General features: G+C 39.5%; 1 protein-coding gene across 2 annotated transcripts in view; it reads right to left on the bottom strand.

The window, feature by feature from the left end:
- Nucleotides 1–19,826, bottom strand: part of RPGR (retinitis pigmentosa GTPase regulator) — a 53,716-nt gene extending 33,890 nt beyond the window's left edge. Inside the window, exons 1-6 of one of the 2 annotated variants that reach the window (XM_041487945.1) lie at nt 19,758–19,826; nt 17,316–17,441; nt 10,360–10,452; nt 7,742–7,804; nt 6,069–6,227; nt 4,463–4,612 (exon numbers count right to left, since the gene is read on the bottom strand). In XM_041487945.1, coding sequence (XP_041343879.1) covers nt 4,463–4,612; nt 6,069–6,227; nt 7,742–7,804; nt 10,360–10,452; nt 17,316–17,441; nt 19,758–19,797 — 631 coding nt within the window. In that variant the 5' untranslated portion in view covers nt 19,798–19,826. Of the gene's footprint in view, nt 1–4,462; nt 4,613–6,068; nt 6,228–7,741; nt 7,805–10,359; nt 10,453–17,315; nt 17,509–19,757 lie in introns of those variants that run through there. The other variant, XM_041487944.1, reaches the window with a different exon arrangement.
- Between the last annotated feature and the right edge of the window lie 6,198 nt (nt 19,827–26,024).

The following is a 26,024-nucleotide window of genomic DNA, read 5'->3' as shown; positions in this document are numbered from 1 at the left end:
GTGGAACTTCCTGGCCATCAGTTCCTGTCCCATTGCACGGAGCAGAGCCTGGTCCATCCCCTGACCCTCCCTGACAGACAGGGATGAGATCCCCCCTCAGCCGCATCTTCTCAAGGCCCTCTTACATTCTTCTACGCCTCTTTCCAAAGAATTTTTTGCAGTCATTTCAATCTGTCTGCACTTCTTAAGAACCAGCAAATTACCTTAGCTGCAAAAAAAAGTAAATTTCATTAAATTTTAAACCTATGAACTATGTTTAGGTTTCTCTGTGCAGTTTGATTTCCTGTTTTAATTCTGATTTTGTTCTTATATCTATGTGCAGAAATACTTTGCTGTTATTTGAATCAGCATCAATTTTCTGTTCTAAAACACTAGCCCAATTAAAAAGATAAAAATCAACCACAATGTGAGGTTTTCTGTAATCAAAACATTCTGCTGACAAAAAGAGATTTAAGCATTCTAAGTGGAAAGAAAAAAAAAAGGCAACAAAAGAATCCTGTATTTTTTGGAAGGTAAGTATTTTTTTCAGTACTCTTAGATCAGCCATATATTTCTAAAAACAAGTTTTAAAAAAACCCAAAAGCACTTGGGAGATAACTACTTATGCAGTTCTCTTTGAAGAGACCAGCAGTTCTTAAACACTATTGCACTGAAAAAATTAATCCAATCACTATCTAATTAAGAGGATTAGAAATTCAAATGGCCAAGCCTCCCAAACTCATCAAGTTTATTACATTTTTTCCACTTAATAATCCAGCTAACAAAGATAAAACCATTTACCAAAGCAATTTTTGAATATATTACACATCCCTTTTAGGCAGACAGTAGTCTAAAAACTATGAAAAACAGCAATCAAGCATGAACAGAACCCAGTCAAACCCAGATAAATTTTGAGTGCAGTACATCTGCATGCTGAGGACATAATGTACTGTGTGGAGTACACCTGAATTTTAAGGACACTCTGTTCACAACAAAACCTGGTTATTTAATTTGTTCCTCTCATATGAGTCACACTCTGACATTTTGAACTTTCCCTAATGTGATTTTCTGTATCACTAAACTTAAAATCACAGGAGCATATCAAGAAAATGGACAAGTGAATGGAAAATGTCCCCAAAAGTTAAATGTGCATTTGAGTGCACAGATAAGAGACCTGGCTGGTGGCAAATGAGGGACAAAAATGAGTGGACAAAAGAATTGGATAACTCTAAGATTTCTTGAATAAATGAAGAAGAAAAAGAAAAGAAATATTTCTTAAGACCAAATTGGTTAAAACTGTCTCAAACACTGAAATTCAGAGCAGGGAAATGTTTGTGGGATGAATGATTCTTAAACCAGTCCTTAAAAATAATGACAAAATATATTTTAAAAAAATAATTCAAGGAACCTGCAAAACTCTTTATGAAAAGACTTCTTCTCAATAAGAATCTATCTTGACCTTGGTTAAAGTTACAATTCAGGCAGGGGAAACACTAGAAGGGGGTCTAATATATTCAATTCCTTTTTGTCTCCACACATCTAATTCTGCTGTAGAAGCCAGAGCAGTGGTGAGATGTATCAGCTTTTCCTGCTCTCCATCCCCTGCAGTGGACAAATGAGCTGTACATGCTTGCCAAGCTTAATGCTTCCTGAAAAATTGTCCCCTCCTGAGTGTGTGATCAAAGGAAAGTAAAGATCTGTGTAAGTGCTCAAAATTGTTGCTACACTCTCCCAGCAGTTTATTTCTCTGTTGACTTGCTTGAGACATAACCCTGATACTGCGACACAATGTCCAAAGCCTGCTAAAAGGGAAGAAAGGAAACACACTGTGAAAAAATCCTAAAGAGAGCTGGAAGCTACAGACTAAGAGCTTCTTTTCACTGGAACTCTTTGACAAATGCAAAGGAGAGGGAAAGGGAGCAAGCAATCATCTCCCAAATATGAACTGAGTAATCAGACTAGTTCTAAATTTGCATGTGGGATTGAATTAGCCATTGCCTGTGCATGTGCCTAGTCTAAATTCCAGAAGTGGGCTTTTTAAATTTAAAATATTCAAGATTTGTTCTGTTCTTCTATTCTGCAACCACTTTGGCATCAGTGGAGTCCACATGTACATGGCAGAATACAGGTGACACATGTTCAGCAGTCACATTGTCTGCAAAGAAGGCCTTCTAGAAAGCAGAAGAAGAAGGGTGACATCATCTTTTTGGAACTATAAGAGGCATTGCTCCTGTCTTTGTACCTTAAAGTTAAAAGTCTACTAAAAAAAAAATCTAAAACCCAGCAATGTCAAAAAAAAAAAAAAAAAGAACTTAATTTTAAAAGGAAAAAAAAAAAAAGCTGGAATCCATACTTCACCACCTTTTTATTCAATACTCTCTTATTAATGAACATCCTGCCCTGGAGAGGGCACTCTGTGTCCACGCTATGTTTTCTAGTGTCCTCATGAGTCACCTTTTAGTTTTAACCCAGATATGCCTGTGTTCCCAACAGGTTTTTGAGCCAGCACACATCTTATGTCAAACATAAACATATTAAGAAAGGGAGCTGTATGGTGCCATGCTTATCAGTTCAGTCTGACAGCATCTTCCAAGTTTTCAATCCTGCAAGTATGTTACACTATAGTGTATTGTTTGATGTCTAAAAATCAAAATGTGGTAATTCTATAGCATTCTAATAACTGGTACATAACACATCCTGTGACTATGGTATACTCTGAAAAAATGCATAAAGCTAATTTTTAAACACTGTGTAGATACACACTGACAGTAGTGCAACAGAAAATTGATTCTGCAAAAGTACTTGGATGCCCAATATTAAATTTTTATGGTAGCTGAAGTATCAGTCAAATAAAACTGATGGCAAGAGACCCAAGGAAAGTAATAAAAAATTTTATGCTTTCACCACAAAGAAGGCCATGTGTGTGTCAGTAGCTTCAGTGACACAGACTGAATTCATGCAGGACTTGCAGATATTAAGGCTAAAAATTAAGATTTTCCATCTTATACTCAGGCCTGTTTAAGTAGTAATAGGTTCACCAAACTCCTCATTTTCACAGGTGATAACCAGTTCATTCTACCTATCAATATTTTAAGAAACTCCATTTTTCTTAACCAGGTACAATCCTAAGCCTTTTTTTCTTATCCTCTTCCATCAAAAGTTTCCACTTCCTTCAGGCACTTGGCACACACTGTTCTCACTTTACTCTCAGATGTTTGTCCTCAACCCTTCTACTAATAAGAACTTTTGTGACATCCTGCTGCACTCCTGGATCTTCAGCTCTTGGCTCAAAGGCAGAGATACACACATTACAACTACATCCTTGAAGCAAGTATCTTTTTTTTCCCCCATTTGTTCTGATCCCAGGAAGCTGCATTTTTCCTAACAGGTGCTGAGGTCCTGACCAGGCAGAGATACACACATTACAACTACATCCTTGAAGCAAGTATCTTTTTTTCCCCCATTTGTTCTGATTCCAGGAAGCTGCATTTTTCCCAACAGGTGCTGAGGTCCTGACAAGTCCCAGACACTTAATTCATTTACTGTAATAAAGCATTTGTAATCAAAAGTTGCACACTACCAGCCTAACACCTAATTAATATTTGTCCACTGTTGCAAGCTCTCATTCTGTTAACAGCATGTTCTCAGAGAGCAATAAAGATATTGTATGTGGAAAAGTAACATTCATCAAGTATTCTGGGAAAGGTATCTGATGGAATAGCTCCTGGGTACCCATTAAAAGCTTTACAATCAAAACTATCGATCCTTTGAAATCTTTAATTACTCTAAGGGGACCAAACAGTAAAGTTTAATAATGTAAATCTATATGGCTGAGAGGAATTCATAGCTGCTCATACATAATGCCATCAATACTGGCTGATAATTCATCCATACTGGCATTATTAAAAGGTGAGTGGAATCATCACTTTGGAAACCAATGGAGAGTTGGGAAGAGACAGGTGGAAAGTAATAGGAGGTGGTTTGGTTTGGAGAGCAGACAACAGCTCACTGCAGCATTGCTTCTCCTCATATCACATACTGCCACTTTAACTGACTTCAAAACTTAAATTTTAAGACAGAAAAACAAACTTGGACACAATCTTTTATTTCTAACAAGATTAATTTTTTCTCATAACAGCATCTCAGTTCAATATTGGTATTTCTAGAGAAGATAATGTTTATTATTTGATCATCAAAAAAAAAAAAAAAAAGTTGGCTTTTTGAAACCATAGTTTTAATCCACAATATATGCAATAACCTTTATGAAAACAAACTGTGATATTTAATTCTTTCTAATATACTTTCACATGAGAATGTGCAAATGCAGAAAATTAACTACAATTTTTTTCTCTGTGTGATACAGAACTACATAGGAGGCTTTCTGTCCCATGGCAGTTTTTAACAACTATAGGGTATCAAGTTTCAAATAACTATTTAAAAACCACTGTCTTGTCTCCACTAACCTCTATTTCCATTCTCTTACCTGTAATCAAGGCAGAATGATAATATCCACAGGATACAAAGGAAACAGGTTTTCCAATATCCACTTTGCAGGGGACACTGACAGAGGCTTCACTGGCCAGGCCAATCTGCCCTTCTGAATTATCACCCCACACAAAGAGCTGCCCATCCTCTAAAATGAAGACACAGACAGTGAATAGATTTAAAACAAAAGCTAATAAAAATTTAATCCATTTATTGAAGAGTACTTCAGAAACTCTGTATATGATACTACTGAATGTCATGATCTCAAGGATATAAATGATAATTTGGCTCAATGCAAAAAGGAGTTGGAAATAAGAGGGTTTTTCTTAAGCTTTTCATAAGTGACCCAGAACACTTACATATCAACCAACGTTAGGCTATAAATACCAATAGAAAAAACACTGTGTAAAAAACATTCCTTCAGAAAGACAAAGAGATTGAGTGAGACAATTCAGTTGCCAGAGGTCAGTATGAAAATATTACAGTGAATTTAAGGCATCTTCTCATTCCTAGGTCTAAGTCACCCCTTTCTCATTCTTCCAAACTTATTGTCCTGATTTTGGTAGGTATCCCACTTATTCGTGCCTTATCTTTCAATTCTCCTCACAGGTGGTTATACTGACCAGCTTCATTTTGCTTTCCTTAAACTACAACAGAAGATGCTCCAGGTTTATTAAGACGAGCTTCTATTGAAACAAAGATCAATGGCAATCATAAAACAGCAACAAAAAAAAAAAAAAAAGGCAGTGAGCAACATGAAAAGTCTGTAGATTCCTCTAGAAGAGATAAAGTCTTCTCTATGCATATTTCTTATTGTTGGGAAATAAGTTGTGAATAAAAAAGTACCACCTACAGTGTAACTGAGGTGGTGTTAGGAGCTAAAATAACTAAAAGTTGTCGTAAGAATCTAAAAGTCTCAGGAGAGTGTCAGCAATTGGCATAAACAAACAAACAAGCAGGCTAGCATCTCTCTCAAGTTCTGAAATTACACCCTCAATAACTTACCCTAAACAGGTACAGAAAAAACTGCTTTACAGCAAGAAATGAAAAATTGCATTATAGAGTAATAAAGGACCACCCATCCACTTTGTGATAGGAGATATTATAACTGTGTGGATTTCAGCATGTTGTGATGTATCATTGGTATAATTCTGCCACCTGAGAAACAGGTGAGAGGCTCAGCCTCTCCCAGAATTAGTAAGGAATGACACAGCTGTGCAGCCTGAACCAATGGACTGCAATAGCTGCAGTAACAGGTGGAACTAGAGATGCTTAGTTTTCATAGGATTCATGTTTTGTAGCTGCTTTCCCTGGAAATAAACTGAAGGGGTTTTTTTTTTTTCCATTTTGAGAGTATTCATACCATTCCTCCTCTGTAAGTATTTCTACTAAACTTTCACAAAAACTCTAAGAAGTTAATGAGACGCCAAATTGTTAAAGTAGGCAATTGACTGCGGAAAAAAAAAAATTACTGTGGCTATCCAGCAAAGAAGACAGTGAGGATAAAAAATACATCCACATATGCAGACAGAATGCTGGATTAAGTGTCTTCCTGGAACCAGGTTGGACACACATAAATAGATTTTATTAGCAGCTGTTCTCACCAGTTACTGCTGCTGAGGTGTAGGATCCAGCTGATAGTTGCTTGATCTTGTGCTGGTTGGTGAAAAATCTAATTAAATGAAATGTGGTCCTTTCCTCTGTGTCACCTAATCCCAACTGGCCTTCACTGTTACCTCCAGCAGCATAGACATTTCCTTTTTCTGTATACAGAAAAGCACAGGTAATACAGAGAAAAAAGAAACCAGAACAAGTAATTTAATTTTCAATGGAAAAAACATCACAAAAACATTAGGGCCTATTGCCCTGAAACACCCTCCTGCTGAAATTAGCAGCTCTGTTGTAGCTAGCAAGGTTTTCCTGTACACACTTAGAGAAGAACTTCCTAAAGACCTTACTGCATTTCCCATTATTCTGGAGACTGATGTAAAAATAGATGTGATTGGAAGTTCTGCAAGAGCTCTGAGAAAATGACTACCAGTAGCCCTGGCAACCAGAAGCAGCTCTTTCCACAAATAATGTGTATTTTGTGATAAAGTGGGAGGAAAAGGGTGCATGATGTCACACACAAGAAAAACTGAAGCTGTATTAGTACGTAAATTAAAGAAATTAATAACTTGATAGTTTTGAGTACTGGGAATGACATATATTTCTGGTTTGTTTTTTTATTAGAAATATTTAACTTATTTTAATATTTAAATAACTTCCAATTTAATTAGCCAGATTTTTTTTTAATCTTGAATTTAATGCTGATGACAGATATCTTCAACTTTAGAGAACTTTAAGATTTATACTTTTAATTTTAGTATGTTTCACATCTAAAGTGCTCATCTATGCAGAAACAGATACATCCTATTATTAATAGAAGCCCAGACAGAAATGTGATAAATAAACTGACATGTAATGGCCACAAATCATCTAGCCAGTGTGCATACCAAAGGTGACTAATATTTACCCTGGGCAGACTTGCACACTCGATTGTTATTAATATGTTCTATTTTATTCTAACAATCTTATTTACAGTGTTCAGGGTCTCCATGTATATAAACCTCCTAATACCCAAACAATCCTCTTTACAACATTACTGAAAGCTAAAGGATTACAACCACAGAGATGGCTATTCCATTACATAAATTGTAGAAGCATGACAAGAACCTTCATAAATTCTCTGTATACTTTGTCTCTACAAATTTATTTTTAAGTTTAAATTTACAGTTTATTTATTTATAGCTTAATAAAGCAACTTGTCATTGAAATAGCAGACTATGCTGTGTAACCAAAAATGCAGGAAAATTTGAAGACTTGAAAACATTCAGTTCTATTATATTTATGCAAATATATAACTTCACACTAATAAAGATTATTTATCAAAGGTAAATTTGAGTACAGATGTATATGAAAATAACAATATATTTTTACAGGGCTTAAAGGAAATATTCATAATTGTTAACCACACCTCAAATGCCAGCAAGAAATTTTTCCATATGTCTATTACTAGGAAACTACCATCTAACATTAGTTTATAAATGCATTTGCTCAGAATAAATTTAAAAATTCTAAAAATTTCTGAATTCTAAGAAATCAAACCCCTGACTTTTAGAAGACCCATTTTTATTTTTTTTTCCTTCTTCAATACTTCTGGGGTTCCTAAGGTAATTTTGCATGAAAGCAAAGAAAGAAATGAATCTTGAATATGTATGAAATAGAGGTTACATACCTGTGTAAACTAAAGTGTGGTTTCTTCCACAAACAGCAAGTTTTGGTTTTTCTGGTTTTAAAGCTAAGAATTAAAACCAAACAGGAGAGAAAGTTATAAACAAGCTGATAGTTTGTTCAACAACAAAATGTTCTATGCTCTAGAGGGAGCTCTGATTTCTTCTTTTCACATTTTTATGAACAGAATTATTACAAAATTCATTGCCCATTTGAATCTAGCACATGACTTATCAAATCAGTATTCCCCCAAGATAAGAAATTAGGTCAGACCTTAAAAACTTAAAACACTCAAGTTAACCTTATGATGGTTACTTCACCCCAGTGCCACAGTCCCTGGAATTTGCCATTTATGGGATATGCCTCAAAGAATATATTAAGTTGCAGGATACAATTAATGATTTAAGCTGTCTCCAGTTTTCATTAACAGTGCTATTGTTACTTCTCCCTTAGACTTTCCCCACTATTGTAAATCTTTGAAACCATCCTGTTCCTTTGTCTCTCCATCCCTGCCTCCCTTTGTTGTGCTCACATCCCTTTTCTGCTCCGTTCGGATCATTTCCTGATCACTGATCTCAATTGCCAAGGGCAGCCCCACCTGGACCAGTGCCTACATTTTTTGCCTGTGTCATCCTGTCTCAATTTCAGCTGACTTAGCAACAATGAGAGTGCCATGGCATGCCCTTCTTTGCAGTCTGGTCTCTTTGAAAGACTGGGAATGTATGTGAGGGGAGTCAGGAGTTTTTTTGGTGGGAAAGAGAGAATACAGAGGCTCCTCTTCTCCTATGACAAGTGTACTCCATTTCAGAAATAGAGAGAAAAAATGTCTTCCTGACTTTTCCATCCTTGCTCCAGCTGCTGTTCATTGTCAACAAATTATCTTCTCTCAGTCATGCTCATGTACCCATATACAATGCTCTAAACCAGGATTATTTTTACATAATAAATCTTTAATTGCTTTTCCACTGCACTAGTCCATAACAAAGCCAACAACAATCATCCCTTTCACAAACCCTTTTTCAGCCCTTACAGATCAACTTTCATCAGCTCTTTAACATCCAGATTAAGGTGCCTTCTACCAAGTCACCAAACAAATCTATCAACTTAAGCATGAACTGCCCCTGCTCTGTCACACAGACACAAATCTAATTTGTCCAAATTCAAGTTCTTGCCTCTTCTATCCAACACCTACCACGACCATCAGGCTGGATCCATAACATTTCCAATGCTGGTTTCTTCCTACAATCTTTATATCCCAACACTCTTCTACTTCAGAGATGATTTTAATCAGCTCTTCAGAATCCTGCGCTCCCTAAACTTCCACTTAGGCTAACAAATTGTATGTTATGAGACATGCTATATTTACAATGTTGCTGGTGATTTTTCATAACCAACGTCATTAATCCCTAATGAAGTCTCAGAAAATTTTTTTTTCAGGAAACATGCAGACATAAGCATTTGGCTCCAAGCAGAAACTGAAAAGTGTCCTTGCAACTCCATTCCCAAAGCCAAGTGATGACCAAAGGCTAGTGAAAAAAGCTCCAGGAATTCCTCCTGCTGTCTACTGCCAAGAGAAAAAAGACACCCACTTTGTGATTTTTTTCAATGGATGCCAGGTCTGCTTTGAATTGCTGTCATCTTCTCTTCATCTTTTATTCTACATTGCAATTCAACAGCAAACCCAAAACTTGAAACCAAATCTATTTAAGCCAAGGCAGGAATCAATCTCTCACATGGCTGACAGAAGATGTGTACCTGAGAGTCGCTGCATTCTCAGTCTGAAGAGAGATGGAGGCAGGAGCAAATAAAGGACAGTAGAATAAACTAAATTAGGAAGAACAGAGTTTGAACAAGCAGGATAATTTGTTTTTAACAATAAGCTAACAGATCGATCTGCTGGCAGAAAGAGTGAAGATAAACATCTAATAGTGAAGAGAAATGTGTTAATGGGATAGATCTGACTTGACATAAGTAAAGGGATAAGGAAAAGTATTGACTCAGCTTTGTTTGACAAGATAAAAACAGCTAGGAAAGATCAAAAAGATCACAGTGCAATGAAAACATATTTTCCAATACGTGAAAGAATACAGGAATTTATTTTACTGCCTCATAAAAATGTATTAACATTTATGTCCCCTGGGGCATTTCTTATACTTGTTACAAATGTAGCAGTACTTGTGAAAAGTATTCTGATAGATTTCTTTTCATTTACAAAGTTGCTAAGAAAATAGTGACACAGAGGTTACACAATGCTGCTGGAACTATGGCTTCTAAAACACAGACATGCAGAGACCAAGCATCTGATTATTGTCTGCAGTAAAAAATGAAGATGTGGTTTGAGAGAATAGGCAAGTACTACATAAAGTCAGAGCCCTCAAAAATGACAGGATTCTGTGTATCCAAAGTAATCCTCAGATGCAAAAGGACTCAGAATCTGAAGTAATGGAAAATCAATAAGGGATCCTTTAGAGCTACCTTCATGATCTTGTGCACTAATGTGCACTTGTGATGAAGAAAAATAAAGAATCAGTTATTTTGGAATTGTATCCTATGAAGTGCCTTTTCACAAAGGTCTCCTTTCAAAAGGACAAAAGAAAAGAAAAAAAGAAAAATCACACAAACCTTTAACACAGGTTGGTTTGCTGACAGTGTTCTTTGATCCTAGTCCTAACTGGCCCCAGTCGTTACTGCCAAACATGTACAGTTTACCTTTCCCTGAAAGAAATCACAGACAGAATCCATGCAAGGGTTTGAATACCTCATTGGAGACAAGATGGTCATTCACTCACAATGAACTTATTACTTCCTTTCTAATCTAAGGTTTAAGTTTAGGCAATTCAGTACATAAGTGTAAACAATAATTAATATCCTTGTTTTGTTGTAAACTTGATTTTACAGTTCAAAAATAGTAATTGCATTGTTTAAGTAAGAAAGCCAGAAGAAGAAACATTCTCATCTTTAATTACAGCGCAGATGAAGTGCTCTTCAGAAAACAAGATGTACTTTGGGTAGACCCTGCAGTTCAGAAACCCCAGTGTCTATAAGCCCCCTTATAAAATAACAGCACATCAAACTGAGCACCCACGTCTTTTACTCCAAAGACACAAATGAATAATGCAGATATTTGATAAATACAAGTACAGATTTGTAATGTTTGGCTTATTTGATTGTTTAGGGTGGGATATTTCTTTTATTGCTAAATGTCTTCTCTTAAAATGACTTACAAATATGCACTTCTATCAAATGTAGTTTCTGATAAATTTTCACAAACTATTACTATACTGTATCAATTTAATACTATACTGTATTAGTTTGTTATTTTGCATATAAAGACAGAATATGTAAACCCACCATGCAGTCAGAGAGTTTTGTAAACCTAAATGCAGACATTAGGTTACAACTGTTCAACAGGGACAATGCTAGAATCACCTTTCAGAAATTCCTGATGTGTCATTGGACTTGCATTTTGACCATTGCAAACAATGAACTGTTACAATTCTGAAAAAACAGTGCTTTTTCTAAGGATGGTATATGAACAGATGAGAATTTTGTCATCTGTGATGAAAATTGGACAAAACTAATTACTGACAATACCTTAAAAATGAACTCATTTATTTAATTTTTTTTAATTATCACACCTTGAAAAGCTGTAAAGTTCCTACTGGAAAATAAGACCCTTATTCCAACAGAAATCTTTATAAAACAATAGAAACTGATTTATCCAAAAAACCCACAACAAAACAACATCCTTTCCCCAAACTCCCACCCTTTTGCAACAAATAAAAGGACTTTTTTTTACTTCTGAAGGTCTGCAGATCTTTGTGCATTAGACTCCATCATAATGTTTTCATCCTAGATAGAAATTTGATCATAGAGCTCATCACCCTCATCATCTACAATTACCACAACCAAAATCCATAATTGCAATTCCATATAATAATGCCAAAATAATATGGCTGTTCCCAGTGAAGGTTCTGATTGTGATTTACAGAGACTTTGAAATATGATATTGCAATGTTTTAAATATTACCCTAAAATCATATTCTAATAAAAATATCCATTCATTTTCTTAAAGATAATCACATAGTTCAAAAAAATAAAACCACACCACTGCTTAACTGCAACCAGTATCTAAAATCCTGATTGTTAGATTTTACAATTCTTGGCACGTGGGACTATGTGTCAATATTATGTCTTTCCAAGAAAGCTGGAAGGGAAGAAAGACAGAGGTCAAATTCATGCTCACAGTGTTCTACTAACAGCATTTATATCTCCATCCTAATTTTGATAATGTAATCACGTCAAACACATGCAGAGCTGTCGCTGACAGCAAACACAACTTAACAGAAAGGATTTTTATCAGCAAATGACATCTATCCTATATTGGTATGGCTTCCTTGTATCCTTGCTTTACACTTTCCAACTGCTTTCCTAAGACAGCAGTACTTTTGTGGGAGTATGATGCCAAGCTGCCCTAATTCAATTTAAGCACATTCTCTTTTATCCATGCAAAATTCAAACAAGGTCATGCTTTTCATCCTATAATCTGTTGGGTTTTATATCAGTCTTTAAATTCTCAGGCATTGCTTTGTAAGTCAAGGAGCTTAATAGATGAGAGGAATTTTTCCACATTCTTTTACAATTGAGTGACAGCCTTTTATAATTTCAGGTTTCCTAGGAGTAGAATAGAAAATAAGAAATCTGGGAAGCAGTTAATTTAGAAAGAGAATGAGAATTAACAGGCACTACAGAGGAACCTAAACAAATACCTGTAATGAGGCAACATTTCTCAGTCTGTACAGCAAATCAAGTTTTGGAAGAGATGTGATTCAATCTAAGCTGGCCAAGAAATCCAATATAATTTTGCATGCAAAAGGCACAATTTTCATAACTGAGATATGCCAGCCATCACACAGATGCACTGAATCCAACAGCAGAAAAATAGGCAAGGATCAAATTTCAAAATTTTGTAAACTCAGATTGCTCTTGGTTTTTTTGCTTCCACTGTGGTGCCATCATGCAGATTGTGGCCACCTGCCAGGTGGAATGGCTGGCACAAGACAGGTCCAGCAGAGTAAGTAAGACTGTGACTCTGGGCAGGAGGGAAACAACAGGAGACAATGAAAAGGCCTTCTCAGACTGTTTTGGTGATGAAAACACACTTCCAACTGCAGTCTCCACCTTTATCCTGATGCAAAACTGTAGTATTTCTCCCAAGCATGCGTTCCCTGGCAGGTACACCAGCAGATGTTTCACCAACAGCAATTCAGGGCAACCAGGGAAGCCACAGGACACTTGCACGTGTAGCAACAGAGGTTTTGTGGGACCCTTCAGTAAAAGATTGTCTCCCACCTCATTTCTCATGAACAGTTGCTACCGCAACTGTGATTCCTGGCAACCCCATCAGTATGTGCACTTCTGTTTCATGAAGTGCTTTTAAAGCATTCATTGGGCAGCTGGGAAACATCAGCTGAAATGCCACATGCTTTCTCATAGCAGGCAGTCAAGTACTCTAATCACCTATGTTTAAAGGTATGTTTTACATATTCTCCCCCTTTCTTTTTAAATTATATGAGTGTGGGAGAGAAATAAGATGGGGAGGCAATGTACAGGCCTTGAATATTTACTACAAGATCCTTCTGAGAAACTGTATCTGAATAAAACATAAAAGGTAGTATTTTGTACAGAGTAGCAAATGCCAAGGCACCACAATTACTTTTAAAATTATTTTTATTTGAGCTATATAGTGAATAAATTATGTTAACAGTTGATTTAAAACTCATATAGAAGTCAAATAAATATCAGGAAAATAGGAATGACATCAGTTTTGTTAGAAAAGTCATGGTATTTTCAGAAACTTTATTGAGCAACAAGCACAGCCATGATTAGGACATTTGGCATCACACAAGCAAAACCAGCACAGAACATTGCTTGCTCATATACATCAACACAAATGTGTACTAATCTTTCTTATCCTCCCCTTGCAGTTGATGCAAAAGATATTGTGCCATGTTCTGGTGACCTACTGGTAAGCAGAAAAAAGAAAACTGGTGACAAAACACCTGGAGGGTTTCCAACATCTCTGTTGAATGCTTAATGCCTTACAAAACCTGAAATTATGAGTATACTATCTTCTTGTGGTTCCATATGCACCTCTTTTCACTCCCACTTTTACAACTGATACTTCTTTCTTTCGTTCTGCCTTCTTGTGCTGGGGGCTTCAATTCTCTCCAAAGCTCTGAGTTCAGAAAAGGTGTCTTCATCCATCAGCACTTTCCCCCTTGTGAACAGATCAGTCTCTTTGATAAAATGTGGTTAAGCTGCCTAGGATACTCTAATCAAGGCAAATAAACAACAAGATAGCTGTTAAGTTTAAGAGTTTTGTAGGAAACAAAATTTAATACACAGGCATTGGAAGGAGATTCTTAAAAGTATTCATATTCATACTTCTTCACTCCAGCTCCCATGAGGATGAATTAATTGCTTTCCAAAGCCTGCAGTTATAGAAGATGCAGGGAATGACTATCAGTATGCTTGGCCCAAAAGATACAGAAATGAGGCAAGAACCATTATGAAACATGTTACAAGTGATGCTGGAATATATATTACTCATGACTGCATTAAATGCCTAAAGAAGACCACTGCTTAAAAAATTCCTTCTTGGACATTTTAATCAATGTTATGCCAATGGTAGACAGCAAAAGAATAAAAAAACACAACTTCCTTCCTGGAGAAGAAAACATTTCTTCAACTAACTCAGCAAGCCAACTCAAAGTCAGCAAGTAACTATCACTGGTCCTATCAATTCCACAGGCAGCCACAATATGTGAATAAAATTTTGGACTCTTAACTCTTGACCTAGAAAGGCAAAGGACAGAGTGTTTTGTATTTATTTTACACTTGTCTTTATAAGTCATATGGGAATATTGATGCTAGATTAGATGAAAGTTTGAAAGGTTCTGAATATTTTGTTTGAATGCTAAATATCAGTTCTTGTACATTTTCTTCATTAGTATTCAGTCAAGATTTGGTGCTAGTTATAGCCAACTCTCCTGCCCAATCCAGCATTAATGAATGATTTGTATCAGTTTGGGTGATTGTTTTATTTACAGTTGTTGAGCCATGTTAAGTGCAAAATTGGTATATTTCTAAATTTTCATCTACCTCATATTCCTACTGTCCCCTACAAATATACCTCCCACTCCCTCTTTCAAGGTGTGGGAAAAAAAAGGAGGGGGGAAATTTTGTGACCTGTAACTAAAGATTGAAAGTAAAGTGAAGCATGCATTAACACACACCTGCTTGAGATACTTTTCCTTCCTTGGGGATGTTTGCCTTTTATCTCTTCCAGGTCAGGTTCAGCTGAAGAAGCTCCTGGTTTCCCACAAGGTCTGCACCCTTCTCAGTAAACTCATTATCAGCATGAGCTTGTGAACCATTTATTCCAGGTGTTACTGCAGCTCAGCGTCATTCCCAAGGGCTGGATCATCCAATTCCATCTAACTGCAGAAATGTGAGGTGCACATGGGCATGCACTGGTGTGAAGAACAAATGAGGGAGAAGAGCTTTTTCCTTCCCTTCTTCGCTTTTTTTGTATGACTTTTGCAGCTTCTCTACCTTTGCTTGTTGTTGATCCACACTTTACTCTCACTTCTGTCTTTACAATGACCCAGAAAACCTTTTGCTACCAAAGAAGTGTTTTCCTCATGCTTCTACAGTTCCTTGAGAGCAAAAGCTTTGAGGAAATAAAGATCCGATCATCTAGAAGCTTCCCTGGTGATGTACCTGCCCACTACAATAGCCAGGGCAAGCCACAGAGACACTTTTGAAAGAAGCTACATATACTAAAATAATGGAGAGAAGGGGAAATTATACAGTAATGGTGCTGCATGAAAATCGCTGCAAGATGACTTCTTCAAAAGCTTTATCTGACTGGTCACTATTACAGTGATGTGGGAATTTGGGGATTGTTGCTTACAGGTTTAAACTCAGAACTATACCTGTGTTATTTCAAACTGGGTGTGGGCATATAAAAGTATATGTAGAAAGAAAATGCAAAAAGAAAATGCCACAGTGCCCCAGGTTACATCTGGATTAATTTAATGCAACAGGTAATTTAATATTATTTGTTCAATCAAAAAAAAAAGTGCCAAGCTTTGTTCAAAATAAACTATTAATGTATAATTCATCTGCCATGAAGTTAGGCTTGAAAAATTCATCATGTAATTTTACCTCAGGGTGTTCTGCAGCCCATGAAATCTATAGTCTTTTTTATCTTGCCTGGAATAGTTCTTTCTAAAAATTCAGCATCTTCAATGTTGCTTGTGAACATTGCAAGAAATTCTCAGCAAATTACTTAATAAGAAATTACCAACTGGATATTGATGAGCAATAACTACATTCCAATTTAAAAAGTCCTGAAAATACACACATATTTTTTTCAACAACAAAGTCTTATTATCTGTCAGTAGTTGATTGTCAGTACAATCATCACACACGCTCATCCACAGAAGAGTAGTCCCCCCCATGTAAAATAAAATGAACAAATTCTTTAATGAGTATTGTTTCCACCATTTCAAAGAAAATAAAAAAAACATTAATAATGCTCCCTCTATTACACCACAGTTTCTTTGAACGCTTTTTCCATTTATTTCTGATTTTTGTAGGATTTTCTGAAATCCTTTATAGAATTGCTCTTTCAAGGGCTATTTTCATCTGACAGTTAACAGTAATCCCAAACTTAATTTGAGAGACACAATAAATTGTAAATACAATAAATTGTATTTATTGTTTCAAGGAGATTTCTAGTGAACTTGTGGTGTTCAGAAGTTACTGTTACTTCCATGATACAATAAATGTAACACACTAAACATTGTCAGATTCACGAGAAACATTCAGCCTGAACTAAGTTATGTATAGTTTCAATCCTGTCATACATTCAGTTATTAAAAACTTCCTCCAAACAGTTCTTGGGCAAGTCCTGTGAAAACCGTGAGTGACCTCACACTAACTCCAAAGGTATCCAACAGTTCCCACAAAGCAATCCTCTCTCCTCTCCCCAACCTCAACCTCAGGATGCAGGTAAGATTCCTAACTTTCAAAGGTGTCCAAATACATCACTTAATCATATAGGTCAGCTTCACTACAAGAAAGACATTGAGGGGCTGGAATGTGTCCACAGAAGGGTCTGGAGCACAAGTCCTGTCAGGGAAGCTGTGGGAGAAAAGGGAGCTCAGAGAAGACCTCATCACCCTACAACTTCCTGAAAGGACATTGTAGCCAGGTGGGGTTCAGCCTCTGCTCCCAGGTAACAAGCAAGAGGATGAGAGGAAATGGCTTCAAGCTGTGCCAGGGAAGGTTTAGACCAGAGACTGGGAAAAATTTCTTCATGGAACAGGATGCCCAGGGAAGTGGCTGCGTCACCATCCCTGGAGGTGTTTAAAAGATGCATAGATCTGGTACTTGGGGACATGGTGGTGAACTTGACAATGTTGGGTTAACGGTTGGATTTGCTAATCTTAAAGGTCTCTTCCAACCTAAACAATTCTGATTCTATATCCTCCATTTCCAATACTGACCTGTAACAATAGCTGTATGTTCATCTCCACATGATATAAGTACAGGCTTGTCATTTTTGAACCAGAACTTGCTAGGAATATCTTCTGCAAATTTGCTTTTCCCGAACGTGAAAACAGCACCTGACTCTGGAACACAGAAAGATGTCAATTTTAGTGAAAGCAAATTTTGCCTCACATATTTTGAAATAGACATGTTTATCAATTCAGTGGCACATTTTATTTTCTTATCTTTATCTTCTTTCTTCCCTCAGCCTTCAAAACATGAGTTGGCAAAACTCCCATTTCGCCCAAACAGGAGGAAGAACTGTCCTGTGTGAGTGGCAGAGCACTGGAACAGGCTGCCCAGAGAAGTTTTGGAGTCTCCATCTCTGGAGATGTTCAAAACCTGCCTGGGCACAATCCTGTGCAACTCCTCTGGGTGAACCTGCTTCACCAAGGGGGCTGGACCAGATGGTCTCCAGAGATTTCTTCCAATCCCAACCATTCTGTGATTCAGTGATAAAGCCATGATCTAAAAAATCCAAACAAAACCACCCCAAAATAAAGTCCAAGCAGCTCTTCAGGCTGTAGTCCGCCTGGTTTTTCAGTTCTTCACACTTTACAGAATGTTAACTAAGTGTTCAGCTTTTGGTTAGGCATGTGGTTTGACAGAAAATATCAATTCTACAGAAAAATAAATGAACTTACAAGTTAAATAATTTGTCACAATTCTTGCAGACAATGTCAGCTGATATAAAAGCTTGATTAGACCTCCTAGTTTAAAATGTCAAAGCCTGTGCTATAAAACATAGATTTAAAAAAAAACCAAAAAACAAAAAAAACCCCCCCCCCCCCCCCCAAAAAAAACCCCCCCCCCCCCCCCCAAAAAAAAAAAAAACAACAAAAACAAAAAAAACAAACAAACAAAAAAAAAACCAAAAAAAACCAAACCAAAACCAAAGCTTTTCCTTGTAAATTTTGTTAGCATGTAACACATGTTAGGACTTATACACAATAACAGTAGACTGTTTCTGAAAATTACATTGAGACATCTTAGTGCATTTACTTTCAATAAAAACAATCTCATCAACAATATGCACCCCAGCTCCAAAACCTAAAAGTTCTCTCTTAAACTGTATATTTGGTTTGCATTTAAAATAATTATTTAATGCAAAAGCTTCCCCTATTTCCAAAGAAGTTACTGTATCTATCAGATGGAGCAGACATGTATAAATTGCACTTATTACCTCACTAGATGTGTTTTTCACTTTCACTTGCTCAACAAGCTTTGTGCAGACAAACTCAAGCCTTCTTAAAGAAAGAGCTGAGTTTTTTTTTCCTCATTTTACCTAGACACACCTACAACCACAGACAAGTTAAGCAGCATCTGAAAACTCTGTTTTAAGTTTTCATCTACCAGCCAGACAGCCATGGACTTCTGAACGTTTTTAGCAATCTCTTCAGCAGGTAGAGAGCTCTCTGGTTCATTTATTTTCCCTTCAGAAGGGTTAACATGAAAACATTTTATGTTCTTTATTCAGTGTATACAAAAAGCTGATACATTTTCCAATGCATTGTGTATCTCATTCATTTGACTAAGCCACAACATTTCACAACTGGACACAACTACTGTGCCCTGTTCTGGGCTCCTCAGTACAAGTGAGGCATGGAGATCACAAAGTGGGTCCGGGGGTGACAACAAGGATTTTGGGGGACATGAGCATCTCTCTTATGAGGAAAGGCTGAGGGATTTGGGCTGTTCAGCCTTGAGAAGAGACGGCTTACAGGGAACCTTACTAATGTGTATAAAAATCTAAACTCAGGGGGTGCCAAGAAGATGCAGCCAGGCTCTGCTCGGTGGTGCTGAGCAATAGGGCAAGAGGCAATGGCCAGAAATGATGCTCGGGAAGTTCCGCCTGAACAGGAGGAAGAAATTCTTTTCTGTGCAGTCTCTCTCACTGGACATATCCCAGAACCGTCTGGACACAATCCTGTGCCATGTGCTGCGGGATGACCCTGCTTGAGCAGGGAGGTGAGACCAGACAGCCCTCGCGGCTCCTTCCAGCCTGACCCATCCTGTGCTTCAGCGCTGCCGCCAGTTTGGAAACGGAGCCCCACCAACTCGGTAAATTAAATCCCACAGGACGTACACGAGGCGTTTGTTATCCCAGCAACGAGGCAACGTTTGAACATTACCCTGGGCCAAACCACGACACAAACTAACCATCAACGCTCCGAATTAAGCGCCCCCCGAGTGCCCGGCGCTGCCCCCGCCCCCGCCGCTGACGGGGCTGCCCCGTCCGAGCTCTGGCGGCAGCGGACGCGTTTCTCCCCTGACGGCGCGAAGCACCGGCCCGGCGCGGGGCCCGCAGCCGGGAGAGACCTTCGGGGGTGAGGCGGGCAGGGGCCGGCACAGGCAGACGCACTTTCCCCCCGGGTGCCTCGAGGAGCGGCCGCACTCACCGGGCACGGGCAGCTCGGTCCCCGCGGCGGGCGCGGCCATGGCGGCCGGGAGGAAGCCCCGCCGGGCCGGGCCGGGGGGCAGCGCCGCGGGCAGCGCCGCCTGGCGGCCGGCGGGGGCGGCACCGGGCCCGGCCGGACCGTGAGGGCGAGCGGGGAAAAGGCCTGGCACGGGGCTGTGGGCACGGCATCGCAGGATCGGCTATGTCCTGAGGGGTGAAAGGGCTGGCACAGGGCTGTGGGCACGGCATCACCACAGGATCAGCTGTGCTGGGCACGGGGAAAGGGCTGGCACAGGGCTGTGGGCACGGCATCACCACAGGATCAGCTGTGCTGGGCACGGGGAAAGGGCTGGCACAGGGCTGTGGGCACGGCATCGCAGGATCGGCTATGTCCTGAGGGGTGAAAGGGCTGGAACAGGGCTGTGGGCACGGCATCGCCACAGGATCAGCTGTGCTGGAAACAACCTCTGGGACCACCATATACAACCTACAGCCAGCGTCACCATGACACTCAGTGCCACATCCAGTCTTTCCTTAAACTCCTGCCGGTGGCTCCAGCACCTCCCTGGGCAGCTGGCAGTGGGGCAACACTGGGCCCGGCACATCATCCTGAGCTCCTGGAGAAAGCTCTATGAAATCAACCCCCACAGTGCCCAGGGCGTGCCCCTGAGGACCCTGGACCTCTTGTTGACCAGATGGATACTGGACCCAGGACCAATGATCTCCTTTTCTCTCTCTTCCCCCCTTTTTTTTTTTTTTTTTTATGCTTTTATTTCTCTTGCTACTAGGAGATAAGGAGCTAACTTAAGCCAATTAACATGCCACATGTATAATTTACTAATAAAAGTTTGTAAGTTTTTTTGGACCCTCTGGCATTTGCTGTTGCTTTTCAACCGCAGGCATCTGTAAATCTTGTCTGTTCCCTTCCTCTTAGGTGGCACTCATTCACAGGAGCTTCCTATGAAATTGATCCATGTGGGAATTGGGATCAGGCAGCCTCTGTACAGGGGTGTGGTGGATTTGCCTTCATTGGACACCAGGTGCCCACCAAGACATTTCATCTCTACTCCTTCTCAGCTGGACAGAGGAGAGAAAATAAGACAGGAAGCATAGGCTGAGAAAAGGCAGATTGCTAAAACAAAAATGAAAGGTTGCATGCACAAAAGCAAAGCAAAAAAACAGAGATTTTTTTTCTTCTTCCCATCAGCAAGTGATGTCCAGCCAAGTACCAGGAAGCAGGAGTTAAGCACCTCATCTTTGCTCCAGGAGGCACATATTGTAAAATAATGAATGTTTCCCCTTCTTCCTTCTTTCCTTAGCTTTTACATCTGAGCTGGCATCATATGATATAAAATATCCCTTTGGTTAATTTGGGTCAGCTGCCCTGTGTTCCCTCCCAAGATCTTGTCCAGACCCAACCTACGGATGGGGGGTGGGAAGTTGGAGGGACAGCGCTGGTGCTGCTCAGCACCAGCTCACCAGTACCCAAAACTCTTGGTGTGGCATCAGCACCTTTCCAGCTACGAGTGCAGAGCCCAGCACTGGGAGGGCTGCTGTGGGAAAACGAGTCCAGCTCAGCCAGACCCAGTACAAGGTGTGGCCTGACAAAGAGGCATCGGCAGCGTCCCCTCCCTGTGAGGCTGCAGGATGGGACTTGTCCTTGACTGGAGCCACATTTGCTTTGTCTGCTGTCTTTTCTCCTGGGCATCACTACTGACACAAGTTCAGTCCCAGGGGCTGGGCTTGAAGGTCATGGGAGTAATTTGCCAGTGGACAACCAAGAGGGAAACCGTGGCGTGATATTCTTCTCTTTGTTTTCTTTCTTCCCTTTCTTCTCTTTCTTCCCTTTCTTCTCTTCCATTCCCTCACTACTCATTTCTCTAGGGTTTTACTTCTGTTTGACATTTCCTCTGGCAACTGCTGCATTTCCCAAGCATCTCAGGGTTGGTTCAGCATGAGGGGTCTTGAGCAAATCCCACCAGGAGCTATCACCCTGCGTGATGTTTTCACAGATGTCTGTCTTTCCCAGGAGTCAAACTTCTCTCTTGTATGTTTTAAATATAAGTTCCTTGCATTGTAATTTCTAGGCATCACCTCTCTGACAGATATGCCATCACCTTGATTTACCCTAGTGCGTCTCTCCTTACAGGGAGGAGGAAATGAGAAAGTAATGGTCATATTTCAAAACCACCTACAGTGCAGGTGGCATAAAATCCTATCTGACAATTATATTTGAAGGTAGAAACTCAAATTAAATCACTTTAGTATTTAACAATTGACCTACTTCAGACTATACAGCAAGCAGTTTAGCCTAAGGAGGTAGGCAGGCTACAATATTTCACTTTCTGGGCCCCACACTGTTTAACACTACCACAGCATAATTGAAAACTTGGTCCAAAACAAACAAACAAAAAACAACAACAAAAAAACCCCAACAACAACAACAACAAAAAAAAAAACCCACAAAAAAAAAAAACACCAAAGGAAAAAAAAAACCCCAAAAAACAAAACAAAACAAAACAAAAAACAACCAAGCAGGTGAAAAAAAAACCAAAAAAAACCAGGAAAATGTAGATTTCTTTAATGCAGAATATTTCATTATTGTCAGGGTCCCAAAAGCATGAATAAGTCTTTATGCCCTGCCCAGTTCCATAGCCATGGACCCAGAACCCTCATTTTGACTCAGCTCAGGGCCAACAGTCCCTGCCTGGGCTGTGCTGGAGCCTGCAAGTTTTCTTTTGCCTTTTTCTATCAGCACATGCTTCTGTGCAAATATTTAACACAAAATAGCTATGAAATAGTATTGACACAGGTATGATACAACACGATGAGCCCACACAGAAGAACACAAACTGTGAGTGGTGCAATGGGCCCTGGGAGAAATCTCTGTATCTGTAGAGTTTGACCAAAGAAAAGGTTCAGGGTCAGCCCCAGCCTGGCCCAGCCCTGGCTGGGACAGCCAAAACAAGGATCTTGGTTCTTGGTTTCCCTCATTTGCACAGCAGCCCAGCTCACTCTCTGCTTCCTACACCTTCCTTTCTCATAACTTCATTTGTGGGTTAAAAGAAGTCTTAATGCAAACAGAAGATGTTGTTTAATAGGAGCAATTTCATCAGTATTGTGAAACTAGCAGGGACCAGCAAGCAGCTGCTGCGACAGTTTTGGTGAGCTTATTCTTTATTTTTATCTGGTGTGTGGTGTTTGGTCAGAAACCTGGAGTCAAAAGCAGCACAATCCTGTGAAGGACTTAGTGTTTTAGAGAAATACTCTGGGGGGCTTTTCCCTGCAATTTTAGTGTCCTTTCACCTCACCAGGCAGCAAGCTCTGTGACTTCAGGAGACTGGAGGATTATCTGGTTTTTAGTGTTTGTGGAATACCATTAATTTGTTCTGTGGGATTTAGCTGCAAAGTCAGGAAGGAATGTTTATTCTTGAGGTCAGTGTGTGCTGCAGGTACTGTAACCAGTAAATAACTATCTGAATAAAGGTAATCTGTCTGCATTTAGACATATTGTGACCAGTTTGGGTGGGGAATTCTCTCCTTGAAGCTGCAAGGTGAATCTCTGCCTCATTATTTTGTGTCTCTATGTACCCTGGAGGCATGCAGCAAAAGCATGATGTGATGGGAGATCCAGTCAAGCAGTCAGACCTGCTTCTGTGGCCTGCTCTTTCTGCACCCACATAACTGTGTCTGTCCTCCCAATTTCAGGAAAGTTCCTGTATGACAGGGTTTCACTAACCTGCTTCTCAGGTTTGTCACATCTCCAAAATCAGGTTAAAATTTTAGAGCTGAAACTCAATTCCATGTTTTCTCATGGTTTTAGGTCAGCTTCAATAAGAATAGAATTAACACTTGTTACGTAACAAATTATTAGATCTAGAAAAAAATATGCAGAATTTTCACATTCACAAGAATTCTAATATGCAATAAGTAATTTTTGTTTATAATTTCTACATTACATCATATGAAAACCAAATGTTCTCAAATTTCTATGATTTATTTGCAACAGTTTTAGAGTGGTCCTAAAGGTTGGGTGTTAATTTTTTATGAATTTTGGATTTTTACTGCAGCCATTTGGGAAATTTCTGCAGTTAACAGAGGTGATGGAAAAGCAAGTTTGGACAATAACTGTAGTAAATCTGGTTTTCCAAGGAAGTAATCCGATTTTTTAAGTTCCACACACAGCATTGTTATTTTTGGTGGGTTTTTTAACATTATAGCATAATGTTGGCATAAGCTATGACCACTGTCTGTGGGTATTCCCAGCTGAGCACACTGTGTTTAATACTGCAGGATAACCTAATGTCTGTGAGTCTGTGCTAATAGTCCAAAGTTATGCTGTCCCTGCTCAGAAAGGAAGAAGCCAAAACTGCTTGACCTTGCAATTCTGCCCGTTACATTTTAACTTTGGTATGTTGTCTCATGCTCCTTCTCTGGAATTCATTTTTCCATTTCTGCCCCTCTTTCACATATGGATAACAGGGAAGGGAGCAAATTTCTTGGAGGTCATAGCAATAAAACAGAATCTTCAAGAGGTCAGGAGCACATCTGTAGTCCAACTTTCTGCTTGCAGCCTCTCAAACACCATATGAGAGCAGCTATGCCTTTGCTTAGGCACCTCTTGAAAAAACTTAAGGATGGTAATTCCAAATCCTCTCTGGGTGACCAATTTAAGTGCTTCACTATCTGCCAGTGGAGAAATTAGTGATGAATATTTCTCAGTCCACTTCTCAATCATGCCAGATGGTGAAATGAGAGCAATGAACAGAAGTTGTTGTTTGGCAAGTTGAGATTAGATAATCTCTAAGTCCCTGGAAGGAATTGCAGGCTGAAATGAGAAAAACAAGGAGCATCCCCAAAGCTGTTCTGGAAACAAGGAGGCAAAAGAGAGTCGGGAGTAGGAAGCAATTGCATAGATTTTAAAGCAGGAAAAGTTTGGGTTTTTTCCCCACAAACAAGTTAAAAAAGCAAATCCCTGTAATGAAAATTTAAAGTAATTAAAGTAGTCCCAGTTACACAACTATTTTCCTTTAGAATATGCACAATGAAAATTAAAGCCAATCCTGTAATTATAAACTGTTGATATTTAAACTCTTGGTATTTAAGAGTGGATTTCAGTAACTTATCTTAGTGGGCTGTTTTTCATGGTGCGGTAGAAATTACCTGACCCATGAATGCCCCTACACTTGCTTCCATTTTCTTCTTCCCTGTGTTTTGAGCTGTGAGTGTAATTGAAAATGTCCAGCAGATAAATATTTGCTGTCTGCTCTGGGAGCCCACACAGCTTTGGGAGCTTGTCACCTGTGCCTGCACAGCTCCCTTGGGAGGCACAGCAGAAACAGCGCCCAGAAACCTCAGTAATTCCCCTCTGTGATCCATGGCACACACTGCAATGGTGTGGAATTCCAGTTTCCAGCAAGGAAAAGATGTTCCTGCCCTCTAAGGCAAAACTCTGAAAGGGCTGAAACCCAAGGTCTTACAATGACATTTCACTGCCAGCCTTCATGCCTTAATCCAGGGCTGTTTTAGCACATGGACTGGGAAAAATTATGTGGTGAGACTCTTTGGCTGAGCTGCCACAGGTACAGATGGACACTAGGAAAGAAACAGAGCAGGCAAAGAAAGGCAGGAAAGAAAGGAGGACACAAAGAGCACTAAGTTGGGAAGGTGCCACTCTGAAAATCAAAGCAGAACCTACTGAAAGGGAATGGGACAGAAATAAAGAATTTGGAAAGGTCTGAAATGGCTTAAACGCAAGTGAAACAAGAGCCCTGAGGCACAGCCCTCATCCCTGGCCTGCAGCTGCACACAGAGCCCCTGCCCACGAGTTCCTGGCTCTGTCCATCTGGCCCATGCTTTGTGCCCTGTTTAGCCCACCCAAAGCCAGGGCTCTGCACTCTGGGGCCCAGGCTGCCATGTGGGATTGTGTCCAAAGCCTCACAGGGCTATATCTGGGCATATTTTCCTAGCTGTGGACTTCAGGGCTTGGCAATTAGCAGTTGCTGCATCTGAGCAATGGTGAGCTAAAGGCAAATATAAAACACAAATACAATTGGAAATAGAAAAGTATTAGCTGCACTCAGTCCACTTCTTTGCACTGCTTGGGTCTCCATTTCATTAGATCAGTCTAAAAATGTTGATTTTAAATAAACTACATGTTTAGCTCATACCCTTAAAACCTTAGCAAGAGCACAGTGTGGGCTGTGTAGTGCTAAGGAGGGCTGTAAGCACAGAGCCAGGAAAAGGCCTGATCTGCCACACTTCCCTG

Source organism: Pyrgilauda ruficollis, unplaced genomic scaffold (assembly GCF_017590135.1).
Source record: "Pyrgilauda ruficollis isolate IOZ18807 unplaced genomic scaffold, ASM1759013v1 scaffold85, whole genome shotgun sequence".
Taxonomy (NCBI): domain Eukaryota; kingdom Metazoa; phylum Chordata; class Aves; order Passeriformes; family Passeridae; genus Pyrgilauda; species Pyrgilauda ruficollis.
Note: the sequence above shows the minus strand (reverse complement) of the source record. Positions and strands in the feature narration are given on the sequence as shown.